This window comes from Anneissia japonica, unplaced genomic scaffold, assembly GCF_011630105.1.
Source record: "Anneissia japonica isolate Jap-2015-1 unplaced genomic scaffold, ASM1163010v1 scaffold3338_len356548_cov189, whole genome shotgun sequence".
NCBI classification, from domain to species: Eukaryota; Metazoa; Echinodermata; class Crinoidea; order Comatulida; family Comatulidae; genus Anneissia; species Anneissia japonica.
Genome location: NW_022692763.1, coordinates 95709 through 120497, shown reverse-complemented (window position 1 = coordinate 120497; position 24789 = coordinate 95709). Strand labels below are relative to the sequence as shown.

At 34.7% G+C, this 24789-nt stretch overlaps 1 protein-coding gene across 4 annotated transcripts in view; it reads right to left on the bottom strand.

Annotated features, from left to right (window-relative positions):
- Positions 1-14482: 14482 nt before the first annotated feature.
- The window catches only part of LOC117100390 (probable palmitoyltransferase ZDHHC14), a 35158-nt gene continuing 24851 nt past the window's right edge, over positions 14483-24789 (bottom strand). For 2 of the 4 annotated variants that reach the window (XM_033240058.1, XM_033240057.1), the window contains exon 9: positions 14483-15929. In XM_033240058.1, the coding sequence (XP_033095949.1) occupies positions 15609-15929 (321 nt within the window). In that variant the 3' untranslated portion in view covers positions 14483-15608. Of the gene's footprint in view, positions 15930-18030; positions 18105-24009; positions 24073-24789 lie in introns of all 4 variants that reach the window. The other 2 variants (XM_033240059.1, XM_033240060.1) reach the window with 2 other exon arrangements.

The window sequence follows — 24789 nt, the reverse complement described above, 5'->3', positions numbered from 1 at the left end:
ATCCACCAAAACTCCTTGACCAATCAGAGTAGTTTCCAATAGGACTGCCTCTAATTTGTAGTACAGTTACAAGCAAGGACTTAACTGTATTTATAAGCTTTTTGAATGAGAAATATGAGTGTTTTTCCCGGCCGCTTTCGTGTGAATAACGCGCCACGTACAAAACTCATCTCTCTTTCTATAGGTTTCACTAGAATTTTCTAATTTTGTTTAATTAAATCTGCGAGTGCTATTTCGGGCCACTTATTGGTGCTATGAATCATTAATTTTCTTCTCAGTGAATTCAAGGGGGTGGGGGTCGAGCCGACCTGGGGCTCCATAAAAGTTAGAGAGAAAACAACCAACCGTCTCGCATCGTGCGGGACGATCCTGCATTTCAAAGTGATTTTGGTTGAATCACGCATTTTGCAGAAACACATGCGTGATCATAAATTTGTCACGCATTTAACACAGGTCTATGCGTGATAAAAAACGGTCATGCATTTTAAACTTTTGAGTCATTAGACAGTAGTTACGTCAATACTTAATTCACTGACGCGCAACTAAACATTAATCAGTATGCCTATTCATTTTTAGTTTGTTTAAGTAATGAAATGTTTGTGTACATAGTTCGGGTGCTCAAATTAAACATAATGTAGGCCCTACAAGTACTGAAAATTCGCCATAATTTGTCAAATATCCGTAGCTTCCTGGATGCTGTACTAAAAATTCGCAATAATTTGTCAAATATCCGTAGCTTCCGGTGGGCTTCGGCCCCTAGACCCCCACCGGGGCCCTAACCGCTCCACTAGCCCCCCACCCCGGTCGGGGCCTTTAGCCCCTCCGTCGGGCAGGTCCTGGCGCCATCACTGGATACGCCTCTAGACATTTCCATTTGTTTCATATTCATCATTTGCATATTTTACAATAATATTTTAAAACGACCTTTATTTTTATATGAAATAAAAAGTACTTTAAGATAATACTAAATGTTCATTAGAATCACTAAAAATTATTTTTTTAAATAAGCCAAAAAAAAAAATCAATTTCGCTGTACAATAATACAATAAATAGGCCTAATGTATCCTCGTTGATTGCTTCTGCAGGTAATAACACCAGTACCATACGTACAATTGAACCACATATATTCTAATCACACGCATAATAAAATCACCTGACTCTCTCCCTGACGGGTTCCGGGGTCGACGAGGCTTCTTGTCGGTTATACGCCGGTAACCCTACGCTGAGTCTGGGCCCGGGTCTTGGCGAAGGCCCGAGCCTTGGCGAGGTTGAGTACTTAGCCTTGCGGCATCGTCTGATCAGACCCTATATACATAGAGTCTGTGGTATGATGATCGCTTGGCGGTGATACTTGACAGGACTAGGCGATTAACAGACTGCAGGGGAGATGCACAGGGAGTCTCGGTCAACTGACAGGCACTCGGGATGGTATGCTAGGTTCAGTGCATCATCATGGCTTAGGGGTCGCACTGCTTCCTCCCTCCGTTCAGTTGGCTGGGGCCGAGCAAGTAACTCTATCGTGCATTTAAGTGACCAGCGTACGAAGGGCGAAAACTTGAATACTAAAGAACAGAAACACACTTACAAACATGGTATTCACTCGTAGTTGTCTCCAGAACGTAAACACTCGCTCTCTGGATCTTGAACATGCTGAAACTAAAAACTTAAACGGACTTTTTAAATTATTATTATCAAAACGGAGTAATTTTTACCAAGCCGTTTTTTGGTGATGCTTCCATTCACAGAGTCCTTATATGGTGCCACTGAACGCGACCGTAATCCGTATGATCCTAAGGTGCAGAACACAAAACAACCGGAAACAGCAGGGTAAAAAATTCGTCAAATTTCGACAAAAACAGCTATTTTAACCTAGTTGTTTTTTGGTCATTTCTCCATTCACAAGGTCCGTAAGTGCCACAGAACACGTTACTTAGGTGAAACATAACATAAAAACAACAGGAGAATAACAGTAGGGCCGAAAAATCGTCAAATTTCGACAAAATCATTAGCTTTGTGATTTTGCTATTTCTCACTTCATCGTTTTATCGTTTTCGGCTCAATGATGATGGGAATGATGATGGCTAGGATAATTTTCATGATAATGGCGATGATAATGATAAGGCCTAAAAGCCACCCGCCGCCCCTAAAATCCCGAAAATTAGGGGCGCGTTTTTTTTTTATTTTTTTTTTTTAAAGTTTTTTAAGTTTAAAAGATCTGATGAAAACCACTCTTTTGTCGATTTTCGCACAGATCCGTATCATATGGAAATTTTTACTATTTAAAATTTTTTTAAAACAAAAATATGATCGTTTTTCCTTGAAAAAATGACAATCCCACAGTTTTCAAGATGTTTCTATAATTTTACGGGAAAAAAAAACGAACAATGTTTTTAGGCCTGATAATGATAATGGTTTTATATGTAAAATAATGATACAAGTGCACTAAGATGAATAGCACACGGATGTTTTGCTTTAACGTCAATAATAACGCTGTCTGTATAAATATTTTAGTAAATGGGAGCTGTAACAACGTGAAAGAAACATTCATTGTGTGCGCACGTGATGGCGATGTTGGGTCGACTGCTTTTAATGTAGGTGGTGGTTTTCACTGAGCTAAAATCTGTTGACATAAATAAATAAGAATGGATTCCTGAACAAGAAAAGAAAAACATATAACCACAATATATTCTATAATAGTGTGATGGGTGTTCAACGGTAACTGTCCACATATTATGTAAATGGAGTGTTGCTGAGTAGAAGTGTCGTATCTAAAGTGCAAGGAGGTAGGTATGAACTTATTACAGTAAACACAGACACTAAATAAGATGAAAAGAGATTCACTATTTCGTTTGATATTTATTTTCAAGCATTGAAATCAAGTTGGGATATATGTACACATTTTATATTTATATACTGTAGCTTTATATCATGTACATCTGGCAAAAATCAATAGACCTGATTTTAATCCTCTTATATATCTCTACCTCTAAATATATCTTATTATCTTACATGTCTATATTCTTCACAACAAACGGGTTACTTTATTTAAGATAAAAATTAGCAGTAATAATACAATATTACTATCTATGAATAAATAGAAAGTTCTGTTTCCCTTCACTCCGGACTTTCTTTTCTGATAGTTGTGGCTTCTTTGTCTACATCACTGGAATAGAAAAATATTAAGAAAAGATTATGAAACAGAGAAAAAATTATAATGGAGTATCATCAAAACATAATATATAAATAAAAACTGTGGGAGATCCAGGAGTTTGAAATTGAGGGGCACTCTTAGATTTTAAATTTGAATGTTATTTTTTTTCTCCAATTTTTTACCATTTTAAAAGATTTGAGGGGGTGGGCTGGTCGGCTTCCGGTACCCCCTCCCTTAAATCCGCCACTGAAAAATTAGTGACCACCCCAAACTTAACATTATTATATTCTTAATGAAAATATATGGAAATATATAGGCCTAGTGGTGAAAGTTATGTTAAAAGTTTTCTACACGAATAGAATAAACGAGCGGTACTGGAAAAGACCACTTGGTTCCTTGCTTCAAACACAATATCCATTCAATGAAGTCTTTTATGAAGATGAGCCTATCCATGAGAACCTAAAAGGGTTGGGGACCATGATGTACTGTACATTCGAATTTAGATTGACAAAGATTGAAATATGTTAAATACAGACACGATATATAGATAGGCCTAGGTCTAGAGTCCAGTTAGAATATGTAATTATATATCTATATATATACATATATATACATATATATACATATATATATACATATATATATACATATATATATATATACATATATATATATATGTATATATATAAACTGTCTGTAGTGATAATGGTGCAAAGTTGGCATCTAGGTTCAAACATGGTGTGTGGCCATACTTGTGGGTCAGTGAAGGTAATTTAGATGAAGTCAAAATGGTCTAGAGTCCAGTTAGAATATGTAATTATATATCTATATATATATACATATATATACATATATATATATACATATATATATACATATATATATATATATATACATTAAACGCATTAAACGTATTTCTTCTAACCATTCAGATGTTGATAAGCAAATGTCTAACATGATAACTCATTTTTGAAATTGCAATTATCCTATATCTAATTAAATCTGCAGTAGCTAAGGCATCATTAATATCACGCAACGATTTGCTTTGCTATAAATTTATGACTAGTTCTGATAGAATACCGTTTGTTTTAGATTATGGCTCTAAAATTCAATCTCTAGCTCATACACTTAAGAACGATTATACTTTTGGCAATACTAGACACCTCTCAAGAGTTTTATTAATATGTGTTTGCCGATGCAGCTTGGTGGAAATGGTTGGAAAATCTACAGGCTACATGTTGATACCAACATCATGCAAATCCATCCAATAAACCATGAGTTATGAACCTAAATGTTAATCCCTACCCCAAACATCGCCATTGATTATACAAGTACAGTAATCAACAATGACAGTATTACATTTAATCAATTTATACATTTTCCTTGTTAATATCATTTTTTTATATTCCATATTATTAATAATAGAAAATACTAATTGGTATCAAATCTACTCACAACTGTAGATTTGTAAACATTTGTGAGTGAATTGGGAATAAATTTACAACTTTTCTGTGGAGGTCAATGACTTTTTACCTCTAGCTATGTCAATTTCTGCCAGTTTTAAATTTTTTTTTCCAATTTGAATGACTGACCAATCTATAGGCTAAATGTTGGTACCAACATCATACAAATCCATTGATTAAATCAAGAGTTATGAGCGTAAATGTTACCCCCTACCCCAAAAACTGTTGATTACAAATTTCTCGGATCATATATTGACAATAATACATAATGCATTTAAATTTTTTCTTGTTAACCTCAATTATTGTATTCCATATGTCAATAACTACAAGAAAATCACAATTTGTATCAAATACATCGAAAATTAGACATATGACATTGAAGTGTATTAATATTTTATGCAAAAATTTGCATTTTAGAAAAAGGTCGATGACCTTTTGACCTCTAGTGACGTTAATAATTGTCGGATCAATTTTATTTAAACTGCATATGATTAAGAAACATATATGCTACACATTACGGTGACCCCCCCCCCCCTCCAGCTCACAGCCTAATAGAAATGAATATATAGATTCATAAATACAGTATATTCAAACAATAAACATAATACTATAACTATATCTTTATACAAACATTTTTTATTATATCATATTTTTTTTAATGATTGATTGAATTTATTTGAGGCTCAACATGCACAAGCAAGATAACAAATGGATTAAGATAAAGAAAAGTAAAAATTACCGAGCATCTGGAACGCCCATTAGGTCGGAGTCCAGCCCATTTCCAATGAGGTCCAATTTAAATATAGCCTATGCTTGTCTTTCATGAGCTAAAAGATAACCAAAGTATTTCACATTTCGACTTTATTTCATTATTATTATTATTATTATTATTATTATTATTATTATTATTATTATTATTATTATTATTATTATTATTATTATTATTATTATTATTATTATTATTATTATTATTATTATTAATCTTATTCTTATTTATTATTATTATTTATTATTATTATTATTATCAATCTTATTCTTATTTATTATTATTATTATTATTATTATCAATCTTATTCTTTATTATTATTATTAGGCCTATTATTACTATCATTAGGCTTATTATTATTATTATTATTATTATTATTATTATTATTATTATTATTATTATTATTATTATTATTATTATAGGCCTATATAAAAAGCTCAACTGCTCTGTATATTTGGAAACGGGAAGTGTACAACCGGCTCCCGCCTAAATAATTCAAAAATTAATTAAAAAATGGAGGGAAAAATGAAAATTGTATTCATACTTAAGTCGTTTCCGGCCATCTATAGCATGGGCCTTCGGAGGTGACATGATCATAACTCCATATGTGAAAGCCCCCTAACCCCCATATCGATATCATGGAAATGACTGATGTTTTACAGGTAATTACTAGCAGTGACACTCAGCAAGGCTGTTTGGCAGTAGAGGAGATCCTGTCTCTTATACACATCTAGATGTGTATAAGAGACAGGGTCCAAGGTCCCCGACAAGGGGCTGTTGTCAAAATGAGAAAAAGTGGGCGTGGTCAGGCGTCGCTAAAAACTTTTTTTTTTTTAAAGTGGTCCAGGGGACGTACCGTAGCCCCCCAAAAATTATGACAATTTAGGGGTTTCAAAGGCTTATTTAATCAAATTTATAGTCTATTAATATGTACAAAATACATATAATTTTCTTCTTATGTTTTTTTCTCTCCGACAAATTGTGGTTTTTTTTTCTGCTGTAGCCCTCCCTAGCATTCCCCCACCCCCAACACACACACACACACACGTAGCGCCGCCACTGGCACTAGATATATATTATTATATTATATTATAGACTCTTGGTAATAAATTGCATATAATGTAAATAAAAAAAAACAGATACGAATCTATAATGTAAACAACGAACGGAAGTTAACAAGATTAACGTTTCTTTAGCCAGTTCAGGTCTTTGGTGGTTTTTAGCGAGTCACTTGGAATGTATGTTGTTGAATAGAATGCAGCCATGTCAATGCATTTTCTGTCAAGGAAATTGCCGATGTCTTCAATGCGGCTGCCTAACAAACTTAGGAAAAACAATAACCATAAAATGATGGCAGAATTCCCATTTAACTAGTGAATTAACGATCCAAAATGTTCAATACTGTACTCACATTTGTTATTAATTGCAAAGTCTTCTTCGTAGTCCAATGAGTAATGTTTATACTGTAGAACGTCACCCTGGAAAGGTATAAAAAAATAATTAATTTTTTTCTAATGCGCCATTCCTTTATGACGATGAGGATGAAGATAATAATAATAATAATAATAATAATAATAATAATAATAATAATAATAATAATAATAATAATAATAATGGTGGTGGTGGTTATGATGATGATGATGACGGTTGATGATTATGATGATGATGGCGGTGATGATAATGTCGATAATTATTATTTGAATAAGAATCGACTAAGAAAACGACTCCGGTGGAATCAGTACATAGCCTGTTTTGTGAAACAAAGATTGATGGTCAAGCCGGACCTAATTACTTGCAATCAAAATTTATCACCCTTTTAAAGTGAGGGACATGCTTTTTTGTAAAGTATGTATGTGCTATTTCCCGGCAGAGGAGCCATTTTTTTTCAACCATGGTGTTGTACAAGTCCGCCCCTTGTGGGGACCGGGTAGTGGTTCTACTGGTTACCAGCATGGGCGCAGATCATTGGGAGACGGACACGTCCCCTACATATTTTTAAGGGGATTTTGGTAACACTCACTTTTCGACCGCAACGTAATTTCATAAGTAAAGATGCCTGAAAGTTGTTGAATTGAACTGCATAATTAATGACCCAGGTTTTTTAAACGAAAGAGCACTGTACAGCCAAATAGTACTGATCTTATCTTATAGCAAGATTCCGGTATCTCTGCCCACTAACATCTGAAATATATGTAATACACTACTCGAGTGCCCGTGCCTTTATTATATTTGAGAGGTAGGCCTAGAGAAAAAGTACAAGACTGGTTTTCGGCACACGAAGTAGGTAAATGAAAGTAAATACATCAAAGACAATTAAGTTTTATTTTCTATGGTACAATACAGAAGTTAATTAGATCTCTATTATTGCCGATAAAAGATCATGTGATGTGATGATGACGAATTTTACTATATAACAGTGTCATTTTTTGAGGTATTATTTCCCAACCATGATGGGGCTGAGTGGGTGTGGACTCACGGCTTTGAAGTAAGTAAAGTAAATACATAAAAAAGACTATTTTTTGAAGTTTTATTTTCTCTGGTGCATCACGCATATTAATTAGATCTCTGGTTGAGCAAAATCAATGATAAAAGATCATGAGACATTTTTTGGCGCTCCATTTTTACTATAATGGTGATGTGATGATGACGAATGTTACTATATAAGTGTGACATTTCCGGCCATGAGAGGTACTATTTCCCACAATTTTCGTACTTCAGCCCAAACTATGGTGGGGATGAGATGGGTGTGGACTCTCATCTTATTGAAGTGATAAAGTAAAGTAAATTAAATACACCAAAGACAATGCTTATTTTTTATGGTCTCATCACACATACTAATGATTCTATGGTTGCCGAATCGATGATAAAATTTCATGAGAAATTTTCTGGCGCTTCATTTTGACTATAATGGTGATGTGATGATGAATTTTACTAAAGAGTGTAATTTTCTGCCATCTAGAGGTACTATTTCCTCAAATTTTCGCACCTCAGGCCAACCATGGTGGGGCTGAGGTGAGTATGGACTCTCCCCCTTATCCCGCTCTTAAAATGGCCGGACCACTTGCAAAATGCTTCCAAGGGCTATGAAAACCATGAGCCCATACCATTTGGACGATTATTTTTACTCCGTTTTCCAGTTGTTTCGTATATCCATAACACCTACAGATCACAAGAGTCCTCTGCAGTTGATAAATGCACTTAAAGTCTAGTTTTAAGCTTAAATAACGATAAATCGGATGATACTCGATTAGGTCCATGTGGCCAAATCTGTGAAAAACGACTAGGTTAAAAATTGATCAATTTTGTAAAAACCATGAGCGCTCATAATTTTTGGGACGATTTTTTACCCCGCCGTTTTCCAGTTGCTGTGATAAGCTTATCTGATGATTAATTAAAATAATAGTACTTATTAAGTCGCAAACAAGGAGAGTCTATTCTTCTATAAGATACCAGGAACTTCGTTGCACAAGGGATTTTAAAGTCTGGAATGGTAGAAATCTAACCAAGAAGTCCAGTGAGGTCTCTTATACACATCTAGATGTGTATAAGAGACAGCACACACGTAGCGCCGCCACTGGCACTAGATATATATTATTATATTATATTATAGACTCTTGGTAATAAATTGCATATAATGTAAATAAAAAAAAACAGATACGAATCTATAATGTAAACAACGAACGGAAGTTAACAAGATTAACGTTTCTTTAGCCAGTTCAGGTCTTGCAAGAAACAAAGAGTATGCAATGTAACCATCTAATTTATTTTCAAATCCTCATTCTTGAAAGTGAAATTCTATATTTTGGAAATTTTGCATTAAATCTGTCAACCACGTTGTCATGGTCGAGGCATTTTCTGCCATCTAGAGGTTTCCTCAAATTTTCGCACCTCAGGCCAACCATGGTGGGGCTGAAGTGAGTATGGACTCTCCCCCTTATCCCGCTCTTAAAATGGCCGGACCACTTGCAAAATGCTTCCAAGGGCTATGAAAACCATGAGCTCATACCATTTTTTTTTGGACGATTATTTTTACTCCGTTTTCCAGTTGTTTCGTATATCCATAACACCTACAGACTGCACAAGAGTACTCTGCAGTTGATAAATGCCACTTAAAGCCTAGTTTTAAGCTTAAATAACGATAAATCGGATGATACTCGATTAGGCCCATGTGGCCAAATCTGTGAAAAACGACCAGGTTAAAAATTGATCAATTTTGTTAAAAACCATGAGCGCTCATACTTTTTTTTTGGACGATTTTTTTACCCCGCCGTTTTCCAGTTGCTGTGATAAGCTTATCTGATGATTAATTAAAATATAGACCATAGTACTTATTAAGTCGCAAACAAGGAGAGTCTATTTTTCTATAAGATACCAGGAACTTCGTTGCACAAGGGATTTTAAAGTCTGGAGTGGTAGAAATCTAACCAAGAAGTCCAGTGAGAGTAGAGCGGTACCTCAGCCCGAGGGCCATGGCTCTGGGCATGTGTCCAGAGTACCTACCAACATAATGATAGAATAACTTAGATGGGCAGAGTCTACACAGTTCAGCTCTGCTCGAGCTGACTCAATGGAGGTCGGGTAGGCTGCTGTCTCGATCTAAAGTTAAGTTTTCAATAGTTGGCTGGAGCATTTTTGTTTTTTACAAGTTATGCATTAGGAATACCCAGGCCCATGTCTGCTCGACATCGGATGGTTGACAGGGGTGGCGCCAGGATTTGCGCGACGGGGGGGGGGGGGGGGGGGGGGGGCGATGCCCCGACGAGGGGTCAGATTTCCAAGACGAAAGCAAAATGGGCGTGGTCGAGCTTCGATTAAAAGGTTTCGAAAGTGGTCCAGGGGGCGAATTTGACAATTTAGGGTTTTCAGAGGCTTATTTAATCGATTTTGGAGTCTACTAATATGTAGAAAATACTTATAATTTTTTTTCCCCGACGAATTGTGCTTTTTCTCCCGGAGGGGGGGGGGGAGGTGGGCAGCCCTCTCCCCGACGGGGGGCCCAGCCCCTCCCCCTCCGCTGGCGCCACCACTGATGGTTGACGGTGTTACCTCGGATGGACTGTTCGATTTCTGAATTACTGTATGACCATGAACTGACTGGAATCTTCATTTGCCATTCCCGTTTTTGAATTTGTTGCAAAACTTTTATAAATTTTGTTTTGGAGTTCATCGCTATTTCTTCGCTATCGCTAGGATATCATCGAACAATATTGATATTATTGGAACCATGAAATTTTCTTTCCCCTACACCGATAAAAAAGAAAAACCACAATTCGTTTGGGAGAAAAAAAAAATTATGTACTTTCTAGATATTAGTAGACTATCTAAATATAAAATCGATTAAAACCCCTGAATCCCCTCCGTACCATGGACCACTGTCAAAACATTTTAATCGATGTCTACCACGCCTGATTTACTGTCGTCGAGGACGTTAACCTCCCAAAATTCTACCTTGCTCCACATTCCCCCCCCCCCCCCCCCCCCCCCCCCCCCCCCCCCCCTCCCCACCCTTTAGTCGCTGGCACTGCCAGTGTAGACCTTCATCAGCAGTAACACTCAACATCATTCATCCTTTAGTACCATACTAAGACAAAACTAATTGACTCAGTTTGCAAATCAGTGTATTTTATTCTGTGTCAATCGACTAAATACACCAAAACTGTACTGTGAATAATCCTCTACTACTTGAGAATATGAAGTGCTGTTCAAAATGTATATAAGCAAAATAAAACAATGAATCAACAAATCATGTATTTCTTTATTTTTGATTATGTTCTTGTGATGGAAATTGGATGAGCCAATTCATCAACGCACAAATTTCTGAGTAGCAATTTAAAAAAAAACAAAAAAAAAACAATACAGGTAAGGCACTAGTAAATTAATAAACATGTTGAATACAATGGAGGTGCCAGTTTGGGATAGTGGGGGATCTCTGCTTTGAAAAAGTATTCTTACAGTCTAATAGTTCCAATTCAGAGAGAGGTGCCTCTTCTTGCTTAAATTTCCTGCAATCATTCTTGAATTGGATTGCTGTCAGGGAACTTGGACCTCTCATCAGAGACTCAGAGGATATTTCTGGCACCTCCACTGGTTGAACATCCACAGGTGGACACTACATACTGATGTACAGGTGACTACTTGGGCAAGTAACCTGTACAGGCGGACATCTATTACAAGTAGTCGACTGCAACCGGCAAACACAGTTGGTCAACAAGTGGAAAACATCCACATGATGTGTATAACTTTCTAAGGTAAAGCAAATGCACAGGTGGTCAACCTGCAATAGTTGTAGTCTACTTGTACAGGTAGTCAACATGTACATGTGGATAATTTGTAATAATGCAGTGATTGTCTTGTAAACGTGGACGCAGTTTTAAATAAAAATAATTCATTCCTAAACGATTTAATTAAACATTATTCTTCCAATACCTCACAATAAATAAATCAAAATTCAAACAGTAAACATATTGGGTTCAGGGCGATAACAAATGTCACTCATAACGTTCACCATGCTCATATATTTAAACTTAATACAACGACATCCTTACACTATCTTACATCCAAACCAAAGTTTTCCTTAAATTTCAATAAATTTATCTATTTACAGCTTATTTCTTAAAAATAAAACCAGATAAATACATCATACAAAATGATTCTCTTTTTTTATACAAGAATAAATCAGTTAGACAAAGACATTAACAAGATGTTGGAAAAACGAATCGTTAATACATGTATACAAAAGATGAATTCAAACTATTGTATTTGCTGTCTATGAGCCGTCCACGATTTGGTTACCTGGTCAACTACACTATTGATATACCTTTGAAAGACAGCAGGTTTAATGGTCCCCATTTAGTAGATACCAGTGGCAGATCCAGGATTCTTTTGCATGGGACCAAAGGGAGCAGAACCTAAGGTATAAAGAGGAAAGAATTTTTGGGGTATTCCCATACCTAATGTGGCGGTCTTAGAAGGTACGCCTCTTTGAAGCTTTGCAGTTGTAGCCATTTTAATGGCTTATCTACATAATTTCACACATGATTTTTTTTGGCTGCTGCCTGGAGGAGGACGATGGTGGGGGATCTCATTTTGCCACCCCTTGGCACTGCCACTGGATATCTAGACTACGAAGCTTCTAATGAATAATCTGTAAATTTTCATTAAAAAATAGTAAAAATGCGCACAGTCTAAAAAATTCCTGTAAGTAATTTCTGAAATATCAAAATTTATTCCATATTTTTTTAAAATTATTTTTTACTTCTACATGATTTAAGTGTGGTGCATGTTGTAAACAGAATCCAAGATCCTCAATGATTCATATGATAAATAAAAAATCCTAATTTCAGATTAATTCATCTTGCAAATAACTACCCAGTCATTCACTGCATGTTTTCAGATGACGTAGCGCAAGAGGGTGCGGGGTATTCATTCTGTTACAATTAAGAAAAAAACCTGTCTCTTATACACATCTAGATGTGTATAAGAGACAGGGATATCATCGAACAATATTGATATTATTGGAACCATGAAATTTTCTTTCCCCTACCCCGATAAAAAAGAAAAACCACAATTCGTTTGGGAGAAAAAAAACTTAAGGCCAACTCAGACAGCGTCGGCCGACGCAGCCCGACGCGATTTGTTGTCGCGTCGGGTCTGCGTGAGTTGAACGCAGACGCGATGGTGTGCGTCGGGGGCAGTCGCGTAGTAGAATATTAAACGTGTTTAATATTTCCAAGATATTTCTCACGATGGCTTAAGACTGTCCCCGACGATAAATCGGGTCGGGCTGCGTCGGCCGACGCTGTCTGAGTTGGCCTTTAGAAGGTACGCCTCTTTGAAGCTTTGCAGTTGTAGCCATTTTAATGGCTTATCTACATAATTTCAGACATGATTTTTTTTGGCTGCTGCCTGGAGGAGGACGATGGTGGGGGATCTCATTTTGCCACCCCTTGGCACTGCCACTAGATATCTAGACTACGAAGCTTCTAATGAATAATCTGTAAATTGTCATTAAAAAATAGTAAAAATGCGCACAGTCTAAAAAATTCCTGTAAGTAATTTCTGAAATATCAAAATTTATTCCATATTTTTTTTTAATTATTTTTTACTTCTACATGATTTAAGTGTGGTGCATGTTGTAAACAGAATCCAAGATCCTCAATGATTCATATGATAAATAAAAAATCCTAATTTCAGATTAATTCATCTTGCAAATAACTACCCAGTCATTCATTGCATGTTTTCAGACGACGTAGCGCAAGAGGGTGCGGAGTATTCATTCTGTTACAATTAAGAAAAAAACTTTTGCATCCTGGTGTCACCATGTATAATTACGAGTATATGCTGTACACACTCAAAAAGGCATTACATAATTGTATATAAAAGGATGCTTGCGATCATCCCACACCAAAATGGGTCTTGTTGCACTTGGCACCAACCTAAACATTACCACTACAAATTAGTACATTAAATAGAATATATATTTTTCAATTTCACCACTGTGGTAGCTTTAGAAATTTGCTGACAGGAGGTGCAACAAGTCAGTCCGGGGTCCAAAGCAAGGGTTTGATTAGGGCCTCAGGGTCCCAAAGAAAATAAACCCTGGCTACAGTTAAGAGGAAGAAATTTTGTGGTTTAGAAAACTGTTCTTTAAACCACACTATTAGGAAAGGCAATCACATTAACTTTCAATTCGGACAGAAAAATTAATATTTTAGACAGAAGACATCCCTCAGGCTGGTTCCACGAGGCGATGCTTAAGCCATTGGTCCTTTGTGCAATATAGCTTCGGGAACGAGGAGAGGGGATTGTTTCTTGGTGTACTGCCCAACATAAAAGAATTGAATTAAATAGCTTAGTAGTTAAGATGGATCAAAAGGTCCTGTGTTCAATTCAGAAGCAGAATTTTTTTTTCTCACAACAAACTACATTTCTTAAGCCTCATAATGAAACTTAATTTATGTAGAACATTATGTGAACACTTGACCCAGTTCCCAAATGAATATTATAAAATAAACAAAATCTAAAGAACCCCAATGAAAAAAGTCTTTTGGATGTTTGTGGGGTATCCCTGTAGGAGTGTGTTATATATAAAATACATTCCAATTGACAAGTGCAACATGACTCATTTTATTCTTACAATTTCTCACCAGATATTCATTAAAAAAATTGTTTAGGTATTAAGTTTTATCAGAGAATGGCTAGCTAGGTTTCAACTGAATTGAACTCTGTCCTCACTATCAAATTTTCTTTGATAAAATACTATTGTATGCCCATATATAGTCACGATGTGCCTATATATGGTCATGATGTAATGTTATCATGACCATAATTAGGTATGTCACATGTTTTTTGTAAAATAAAATTTGATAATCTGGACAGGGTTTTAGTACCAGCAATATATTTCAGTTATAATGGGGTTAAGTTTATCTGCTCCACCTACAACAAATCTTCTACCAATACATTTCTATGTACTTGATTATAATGCATGATCATAAGATATATGTTCAAATAAAAGTGGACAGACTCATGATGTTGACCTGTGCTCAATTAATGGATACTTAAAGAAATATTTAGTCATTAAATTTGTCTAGCTTGATATTAAATATATATATATATTATACAATAGATTTGAAGTACTGTACAAAAGACAACCCCAATACAAAATGCTTAACAGAATGAATACTGGTTCTATAACAAGTATACCAACAACCAAGTACACATTTCAATGACGGTTGTCCACTAATGCAATGAACCTTTCTGCTATGCCCCGCCTCTTAGATACTGTTGCTAAGGTGATTGTGGGACAACATGTGTGCTTGTTAGACACATGCTTATTCCTGGCACTGTTCCGATTGGTCAGTTAAGTTTGATTGACACTCCTCCGGAAAGGTCTATTATACGAAGAATGCAATGTGACGAGACTTGCACACGACGTATCATTTTTAATGACGATCCATTCAAATTCAAAATGATCAGCAGTCTTATCATAACATGCTTACAGAGAGCAGTGATGGATTCTTCAGCTGACGGTAGACATTGTGTAGGCAATGCTTAACAGTACACTTTTGGTTTAGATACGTGCAGTAGCTATTGTTAAACCAATCTTAAACCAATTCTTAAATCTGTTTAGATGTTATTGTCCTAATCCAATCAATACATACCATAACTACCAGTCAGAATTAATAATTGGCGTAACAGGAGCAACTGCCTCAGACATATTAAATAGTTCTTATAAATCACTCTGCATAAATCGTCTTTCCAGCGTAGTAGTCTCGGCCGGTGAGGTTGGACACTCGTCAAGTAGGGGCTGCATCTCTGCTAATTCTAGATTACCAGTGATTGATAACGATTTCCGCTTACTCGTAGGCGTTCCCATATCAATGTTTGTCTCTTGATATCTAACTTGACTATTACATGATGTAGAGGTGGGTGGTGCGTGAGTATCTTGGTCTTTGCTGACAAGCTGTGCCGTTTCTACATTTGTCTCCATATTGATTGTCGTGGTTGGCATGGTGATAACATTTTCCGAAACACCAAGATCCCCATTCTCCTTCAATATGCAAGCAATATAAAGATAATTAGCATACAAAACATTCATATTAGTTTTAATTTATAAAACTTTATGAAAATATTCTTCTTAGTGATTCGGTTTATATATCACTTACAGGAATGAACAAAGAATTTGTTATATTTTAAGTAAGATATAGAATAGTAGTAAGATTGCATAGTTAGTACTCAGTGAAGATGTTAACTTTTGATAATATGAAGTGTGAGTTGACGTGAGAATCATATATATATATATATATATATGTTTATATTAGTATGATTATACATGCGATTAGTACAAAAACTGATCAGATGAACACACCAAATCAAGGATGATTAATTAAACGGCATAATCACACCTAATAACAAGAAAATACCTAGAATACGCAGAGGTATAACCACTGAAGTTATAAGTAAGGATTTTATCACAGATAGGTTACTAAGCAACCAAACACACACAAGGGAAGAAAAGAGGAAAAATTTAGCACAGAGTATGTTAATACGGCAAAATTGTCATCACAAAAATGTATCTAATCCATTGAATATATGTATTTAGGCAGAGAATCCAAGCTTTTAAAACTGTTATGGGTACTGTTAACAATTCATTCTGTTGTTTCCGTGGAAATTTTAGGTTGATTTAAATCTTTCTTGTACATTTTTCAAGCACCAGCCAAGGTTTTCAGAAAATAGGATGGGCTTAGTTTTTAACATTTCCTGGTAGCCAGTTTTGGTGCCATTAAAGGGGGGGGGGGAATTTACCCCCTGTTAAACAGGCTTTGACCCAACAGCAAGGTCGACAGATGAAAAATAAGGAAAATAATAATTTGCCTATCCAAATAACATTATTATGATTGCCAATTCCTAATATTGTGGTCTAAAAGTCAACTGTCAAGAAATTTCTTGTAACCCCGCTGTCGGGAGCCCCATCCTAGATGATCCCAATGTTCAGCTTTCCATCTTATGTTAGACATATATTGTACATGTCCAACAATATGAAGGCATAGTAATGCATATTAGACAGTACTTGTGTCACAATAAAATAGATTAGAGGATTGTTAGGTAATGCAGTGGTTCCAATTTTATGTTGAAGATGAGGTAATAACCAAGAAATTGTGTAGGACCATGATAGAGCACTGGATGGTAAAATAGGACTACTATTAAAAAATGAGGTGATTGCAACCCTAAGTACAATACCATGAGGTGACATACCATGTACTGCAGCATTATTGCCAAAAAATTATTACCAATCAATTTATTATTTAAATGACAAACCAATAAAAATATAAAGAATACTTATTCATAAAATAAACTTCTACCATATGAAGACTTGAAAGTATTATGCTTATCTGTTAAAAATTAATGTATTTGTTTCTAACTTTATTAATTTTTTCTTCTTCTCTGTTGTTGTTAAGCGCCTCGAGGTTGTGTCAACGTGAGGCGCTATATAAATCCAGAATTATAATTATAATTATAGTTTAAACAAGTGTTAACATAAAGAGATGCTGAAGGAACAGAGAGAATGTAAATAAAAAATTGAGTGGAAATGACAAAAGGCAAATCAATGGTAAGTTAATTTTATGATGAAAAACATTCCTTATTTACAAACTATTCTTAAAGGTATACGCCACAATCTCCAATGCTTCTTGGAAAGAATATTTGCTAAAAAAAAATGTCTTTTCTATTGTAGAACATAGTTGAATGGCTAAAAATGTTACCCTGCAGTGAATTACTATTAAAATATAAAACAACCAGTCATATGGCTGCCTAAGATCAGGCATGGCAACCCAAAACCAGTTACAACTGCCCAACACCAAAACATGACTGGTTGAAACCTGTCATGACTGCCTATAACCTGTCATGGCTGCCCAGAACCATCTGTAACCTTTATCATTCTTAGCTTTTTATAAATAAGAGCAGTAATGCATCCCAACATTTCTTAAAAGATAATGTCATGATCAAGTGCAGAGGCAGGCTATGGCAGATTCTATGAAGATATCAAAATGAGCCACGGTAACCTTTGGTTGCAGGTACCAGACAGTGGATGGGCAGCCTATGATGGTTATTTCTGTGAGGAAAGGGGTTTGCACGGTGTGCAGGAAACTTACTTTAGCACCATGCATGATGGTTTATCTTCTCACTGATTGTTAGTAATGGGTTTGTGACCGGCCTGCGATGGATCCTTTTTTTGGCATGCAACAAAAACAGGAAAAAAAAGCAACGGATTAGGTTAAAATTGGACATAAATAATGGCAACCTAATCCTGGAAATGTAACAAAGTAAAAAATGATAATAAAAATGATGCGGTAACACAACTATTTTTTATAACCAAAAAGGGAGAGAGAATGCCAAATGTAAATATGAAATTGAAAGAAACTGGCTTGAAATTTGACAAACGGAACAAAGTCAGTGAAAGCAAACTATTAAAAGGAATGCAATAAACATTGATTATATAACTTTATTTCAATCGGTTAGTATAAACTTCTGCTAAACAAGAAGCATTTATATACAGTAGCAAGTGCCTCTGCGGCGACTATACTTGAATGTCATGAATTTTGAAAAATCTGAACTATGAACTTTATTTAGAAACACTTTTGGTTCAGTGTCATAGTGGTGCATCCAAATTACAAATAACACCTCTCAAAATACACTAAATATGAATATATACAAATATTCAAAAATAAATAAATAGTGAATGTTTATGAGCGCAAAGGGAAGAATATCCAATAAGCGAAAGATGGACTGTCATACTACCATAATGTTTGCTTATGGTAGGTTATATTCCAGAAACCTGCAGGGGATCAAGCAATGCTCATCGCGTTACAACTACTGTACTTCCAACATAGCAGAATGTTATGAATGTGTAAGATGAGCGATATCACACTAGGAGTGAATGAATCACATTGCAAACCACGGTCTATAAAGCAAAGAAATGGTGAGCTGTAGGGGCCTCTATTATAGTATTATTCTGCTGTTTTCACTTAGTTTCATGGTCTGAAGGCCTATATAATCTGGATAAGTTCCCTGTTGTGGGACTGACATTACCTACATTAAAACTATGTTTGGACTTTTGTTTTACACCTAAGGCCATGTTTGTAAAACCCAACAAATAGTTTTGATATAAAATAAAGGATGAAAACAAAAGGTAAATATACTATTTAAATGCTTCGAGACAAATAGTAATGCTTGATATTTATAATCAATGTTTATTGCATGTTTTTTTTTTTAATTACAAGACAAATTCTAAAACATTGCAGGTACTATAAGGTTGAAAAGCACAGGTAACTATGTAAATTTATAAGTTAAAAAAAATTGTAACTTGTTTATGTAATTTATGATGTAAAACACACCATATAAATAATGTAGATATAATGCAAGCCTACACTTTAGGCTCATTTTGCACCGGATTCAATAAACATTTTTAAAGTTTCAGTTTCAAACTGATCCCTAATACTGTTAAAAAAAACTTTAAAATGCAGTTGTGCTACATAATAGTGGTATGTTTGTAAATACAAACATACACAGACACATGCATACGTGCATACAATGGTTGAATTACCCAAGCTTTATCAAATCAACATTTTCATACTGTATTTGCTTTAATTCAAAACAACATATAGTCTGCTTATGGTTTTACTACATTCATTTCTGTGCTTTGATTGCTGGTGTGCATGCCTGCTTATAAAAGAATGCAGTTTCTGTTCTACTTTCTTTCATTATGTTCCTTATCTGTTGTTATATTTTATTTCTTCTTTTTCCTGTCTTGTGTTTAGCATGCATAAATGTTGCACAATATCATATTAAAATATTTAATTTTTAAAAATTTCCTTCATATTCAACAGCAAATACACTCGCCACTTTTAGGATGCAATGATGCTTTATAAAAAAAAGCCTCTTATTGAGGCTTAGGAGTGGAGTTGTATTCGGTTGTCAGAAAAAGTCCTGCTGTGACAGAATTGAAAACAGGACCCTGGTATTAGAAGGCAATCACTTTAACCACCTAGGATATTCAACTCCACTTATCACTATTATTATATTATTATTATTATTATTATTTTATTATTATTATTTTATTATTGTTTATTTTTTTATTTATTATCATTATTATTATTATTATTATTATTATTCTACCAATATTCATTTTAATATGGGAAAATCTTCGCTATTACCTTTGGCTATGAGTAAATACAATTTTCCTAACTTGGTTTAAGTATTCCATTACCTGACTATACTTAATATATATCGCAAAGATCGTCATTATGTAAAAGTTATAGATGCTACAGAACATGTGATGTATTTACAGATTGTGCATCATTATTACTTGAATAAGTAGGTAATATTTAATAATGAAATAAGCAATCATGTTCAGGTACATCATAAAATCAATCATTCTACGAATACCCATTAATTAGCTAGGTTAAGTACACCCTTAACTAGGTTAAGTATGACTTTACCATGTTAAGTACATCTTAATTTAGAAAAATTAGAACTGCAAATTACAAAAACATAAAAAATGACACTGAACAATGTGTATAATATATTTACTTAGGTAATAAATAAATATTTCTTTAGCACAAATGCGAACTACTGTAAAACTTGGAATAGATCAGCTTTTTTTAGGACCCTCAAATGGGCTTCTTTTCGAGATGGGTTTCTTTTCGAGATTACTTTTGGAAACTAAAGAGGGGGCTTCTTTTCGAGATCGGCTTCTTCTCGAGATTAAGCCCATTGGGCTTCTATTAGAGGTTTTATGGTATGTTCTTCTGTATAACAATGTGGACTGATTCAAAAATGCAAAGTAAACAAGCAAGACAAGCAGATAAAATAAATAAAATGAATTTATAAAATACACTATAAAATGATAGCAAGCAAAGATAAAAGATATATGTTATAAATGCTTAGCATTCTCAAAGGGAAAATACGTTTAATATGAAAATATTACATGATATTACATGTCGTAAAAATGCAGCACTTTCCCCCTCCTGCCTAATTCGAAATGATGCATAAATAATACTAATATGCAAAAGAAATATCAAAAGTTATATTTTGCTACACTGTATATAGTAAATTATTAAAGAAATATTGTGCTTATTGAAATATCTTGTACAAGCCATTTCGGCCCTTAAACGGGCTGAAAGTTTAAGGGCCGAAATGGCTGAAGATATTTTAATAACCACAATATGTTGTGTATATGGTCCTCACAGGAATATAGGTTAATGCATCAGATGCAACATATATTAAAAGAAATTATTAGAAGAAATTATGCATTATTCTCATCCGACGCTAGCACAATGACATACATACACATAGAAGACCAAATAAGTGCAGAGGCCCATATAAACATTTTGCAGGCTTCTGTGCGGTGCTTATTCAAGAGAGGCCCTTAATATTTGAGAGTGCACTTATCACAAATTATTGGGAGTGTTAATTGGTACCGTGTGTGTACATAGGCCTAGCTGAATCGTTGCAATATACAGTAATTATATATGTATAAAATATGTATGATACACTCTTAGTACTATAACTCTACACATCGCTGAGTAATAGTACAGTATTCGACAATGGCACCTACATACTATAGAGCAGAACTTAAATGAAAGGCGTTTACTCAGTCATGTACAGTAAGGCAAGAAGCAGAAAATTGTGTAGTAAAAATAAAGTGAAAAAATCCAAATCAATGTCGGTTGATCTCTAAATACTACCGTATTAAATCCACTATGAAATCTAATTATTAAGCATGACGGTTTGTTTATGAGTGGACATTTGTTTGGGAAGAGGCTAATTAACTACTGCATAAAGACTTGCCATGTTATGTACAAGTGCTTAATAGCAGGGACAATTGTTAGTGAAGGGCCATGCTTCGTCATCACTCAAACTCATTATTAATAATTACTGCCTTCCTCAAAGCTGATCTTGTTTATCTGATATAAATGTGTAATCAACCGTATTCTGACTGGTTTTCTTATTGTATTCTCATCAAACACAGGTAATCCTTTATAAAGATCTGTCCACACTATCAAATTTTGTGTGACAAATACCTGACTTGCCCATAAATTAGGTATTTGTCACAGGAAACTTTAAGTATGAACAGAGATTATATTAATATGATTTTGATACTGCTGATACTTTCAAGAAATCCTTCAGACTTGGAAAAAAGAAGTAAAATACATAATGTATAAAAATACTTAAAACTGACCAAAGAATCAAGAAAACTACAAAATCCAACCATCACACAGCTCTGCACACACTATCAAATTTTATGTGACAAATTTGTGTGATGTGCACATGATGATGTCATATTACACCCAAATAAGGGTATATCAGTTTGTTGTTTTTTTTTTGCTACATAAAATTTGATAGTGTGTGCAGAGCGAGTTGATTGGCCGAGCGGTTAAGTCAGGGGCACCGTGACCTTCAGCTCTAATATCGGCGTTGGTTCGAACGGCTCACTCGCCAATGGTTCCGGTGGTGGAACAAGTCTTCTCGGATAAGGACTTTAAACTGTAGGCCCAGTGTACGCATTTGGCTTGTGTGAACTTTAAAGAACTTGGTACATCATTCGAGAAGAGTAGGGGGTTACCCCGGTGTGCTGGTCCATTAAGTCCCCTGTTGTTAAATGGATATGCCACGTAGGACAGTGATTAAGTTCACTTATTGGCATATCCTTGGCCCTCGTGCCTAAAGAAATGAAATGAAATGAAAAAAAATGTGTGGACAGACCTTTAGGACTCCAGGATAATGGCTCAATGGCAATTACATGATGCTCAATTTATTCTAAAAACATTGTTCACAAATAATCAAATTGTATGTAACAAATACCTGTGATTTACACAAGGTGAAATATGACATCATCACGCCATTATACAGTATGGACAAATCATAGATATTTAACACAGAAACCTTTTACTGTACAGCTTGCTATACAGTATACAGAGCATTAGATTATAGAAAATCTAATGCTAAAGCACTATATGCTCATTATCTCTGGCAATATTGTAATCTGATTCAGACAAACACACTTAAATCTCCTATAAAAGGATTTCTCCAAATATCCTTTTTACTACAATCTATTGTTGTCTATTATAATAACATGCCATTATTATAGAATCAACATTCTTAATTGTTCTACAGTACAAACTATTGCATCAAACAGCCCATATTAAAATAGGACAGATAGTCAAGCTATTAATCATATGTGCATGGAAACTGTAATATAAGTGTACACTTTGCAAATATTATTCTAGTATACGGAATCTTTCCCCTCTGAATTTGCTGATCACTAGCACATTCTGCCTAAATTATAGTTGCTATGGTTTCCATCTAATCTAATAGATTTATTGCCAGCTACCGTTCTTCTTCATATAGTGATCACTCTATATTGATCATTTGCCTAAAGCATCACTTTAATACTGTCTGAATTTGCCTAAACATCACTAACATTATGTATTGTCTTAAATTACTGGCTACCATTCTTCCTTTTGCCAGATAACCATCATTCTTCCAGGATCTTAATCACTAGGGATTACCCTAAACTCTGAATGCTATTGCTCTTCTTTCAAATCTTCCTGTATCGTGAGTACCTAGCTATCATTTTTTCCTGAATCCTTTTAACAAGTTACCTTATTTCTGTATCAAGATCACTAGCTATGTTTCCTTTGTCACAACTATGCTTTATTAAGATCGCTAGCTATCATTTTTCCTGCATTGTGATCACTAGCTATCGTATTTTCTGAATAGTGGACACAACTAAATTGCTCATTTACTGCGATCGCAAGCTACCACTTTTCTTGAATTATCATCACTACTACTCCTTGTGAATGACAATCCCTAGCTATCATTCTTCCTGTATCAAGATCACTAGCTAATTCCCCTTAAACTTAATCACAACTTATAAATCGGACACTACCAACTGTTTATATCGTGATCGCTATCTACCAGTGCGCTTTGTGATCACTAACCCTTCATTGTGATTCAGAAACGAACCATGCTTTAATACTTCACATGGAGTAAGCAGTGTTGCTCACTCCATGGTCTTGTGCATTGAACAAACTACTTAAGAGCCTCATTCAACATTCCCCATGCAATACCTTGGGAAATTTTGCACTCTGTTTCTTCAATACCCACAGTGGGTTCATATAACCTCCTTCCTCCTAAAAACATTAAAAATGGCATCAGATATTAAAAAAAGTATCCATTTACATGCCTCAGCAATCTTGGTAACATGGTAACATAACAAGATTAGTTCAAGTAATGTAGTTTAATCAGTGCAGTTAATATTAAGTTTAATATGTGTAGTTAATAAACAGTTTTCATAAGTTTAATAAGTACTGTTAATAATAATTTAAATCTTAATAAGTTTAATAAGCGTAGTTAATAAGTTTAAATAAATTTAATAAGTATATATAAGGTCATAATAAGTTAAATTAAAGTGTAGTTAATAACAAGTTCTAATAAATTTAATAAGTATATATAGTAATAGTATATTTAATAATAGGTTTGTTCAAATGTACAGTAGTTACTGTAATTAATTTTTCTTTTTTAACAGATTTTTTTAAACTATAACTTTTTGTCTTTTTTTATGTAATGTTTTGCAATAACAATGCCAGCTTAATAGCTTCAGTTCACGGAGTGTAAAGTTGCCATGAGTAAAGAAAACACTGTTGAATATATACGTGGGTTACCCAACAAAAGAGAAAAATATATCATTATTATTAATACAAAATCATTCAATATTAATATTTAAACCTCTACAACAGTATTGCAAGAGTGCTTCTTTCCTGTTCTGTTATACAGTATATTTATCATACCAAAAAAGACCTCCAAGCGCATGCAAGTCTCAAACATGTGCACCTGTCCTTAGTCTGTGT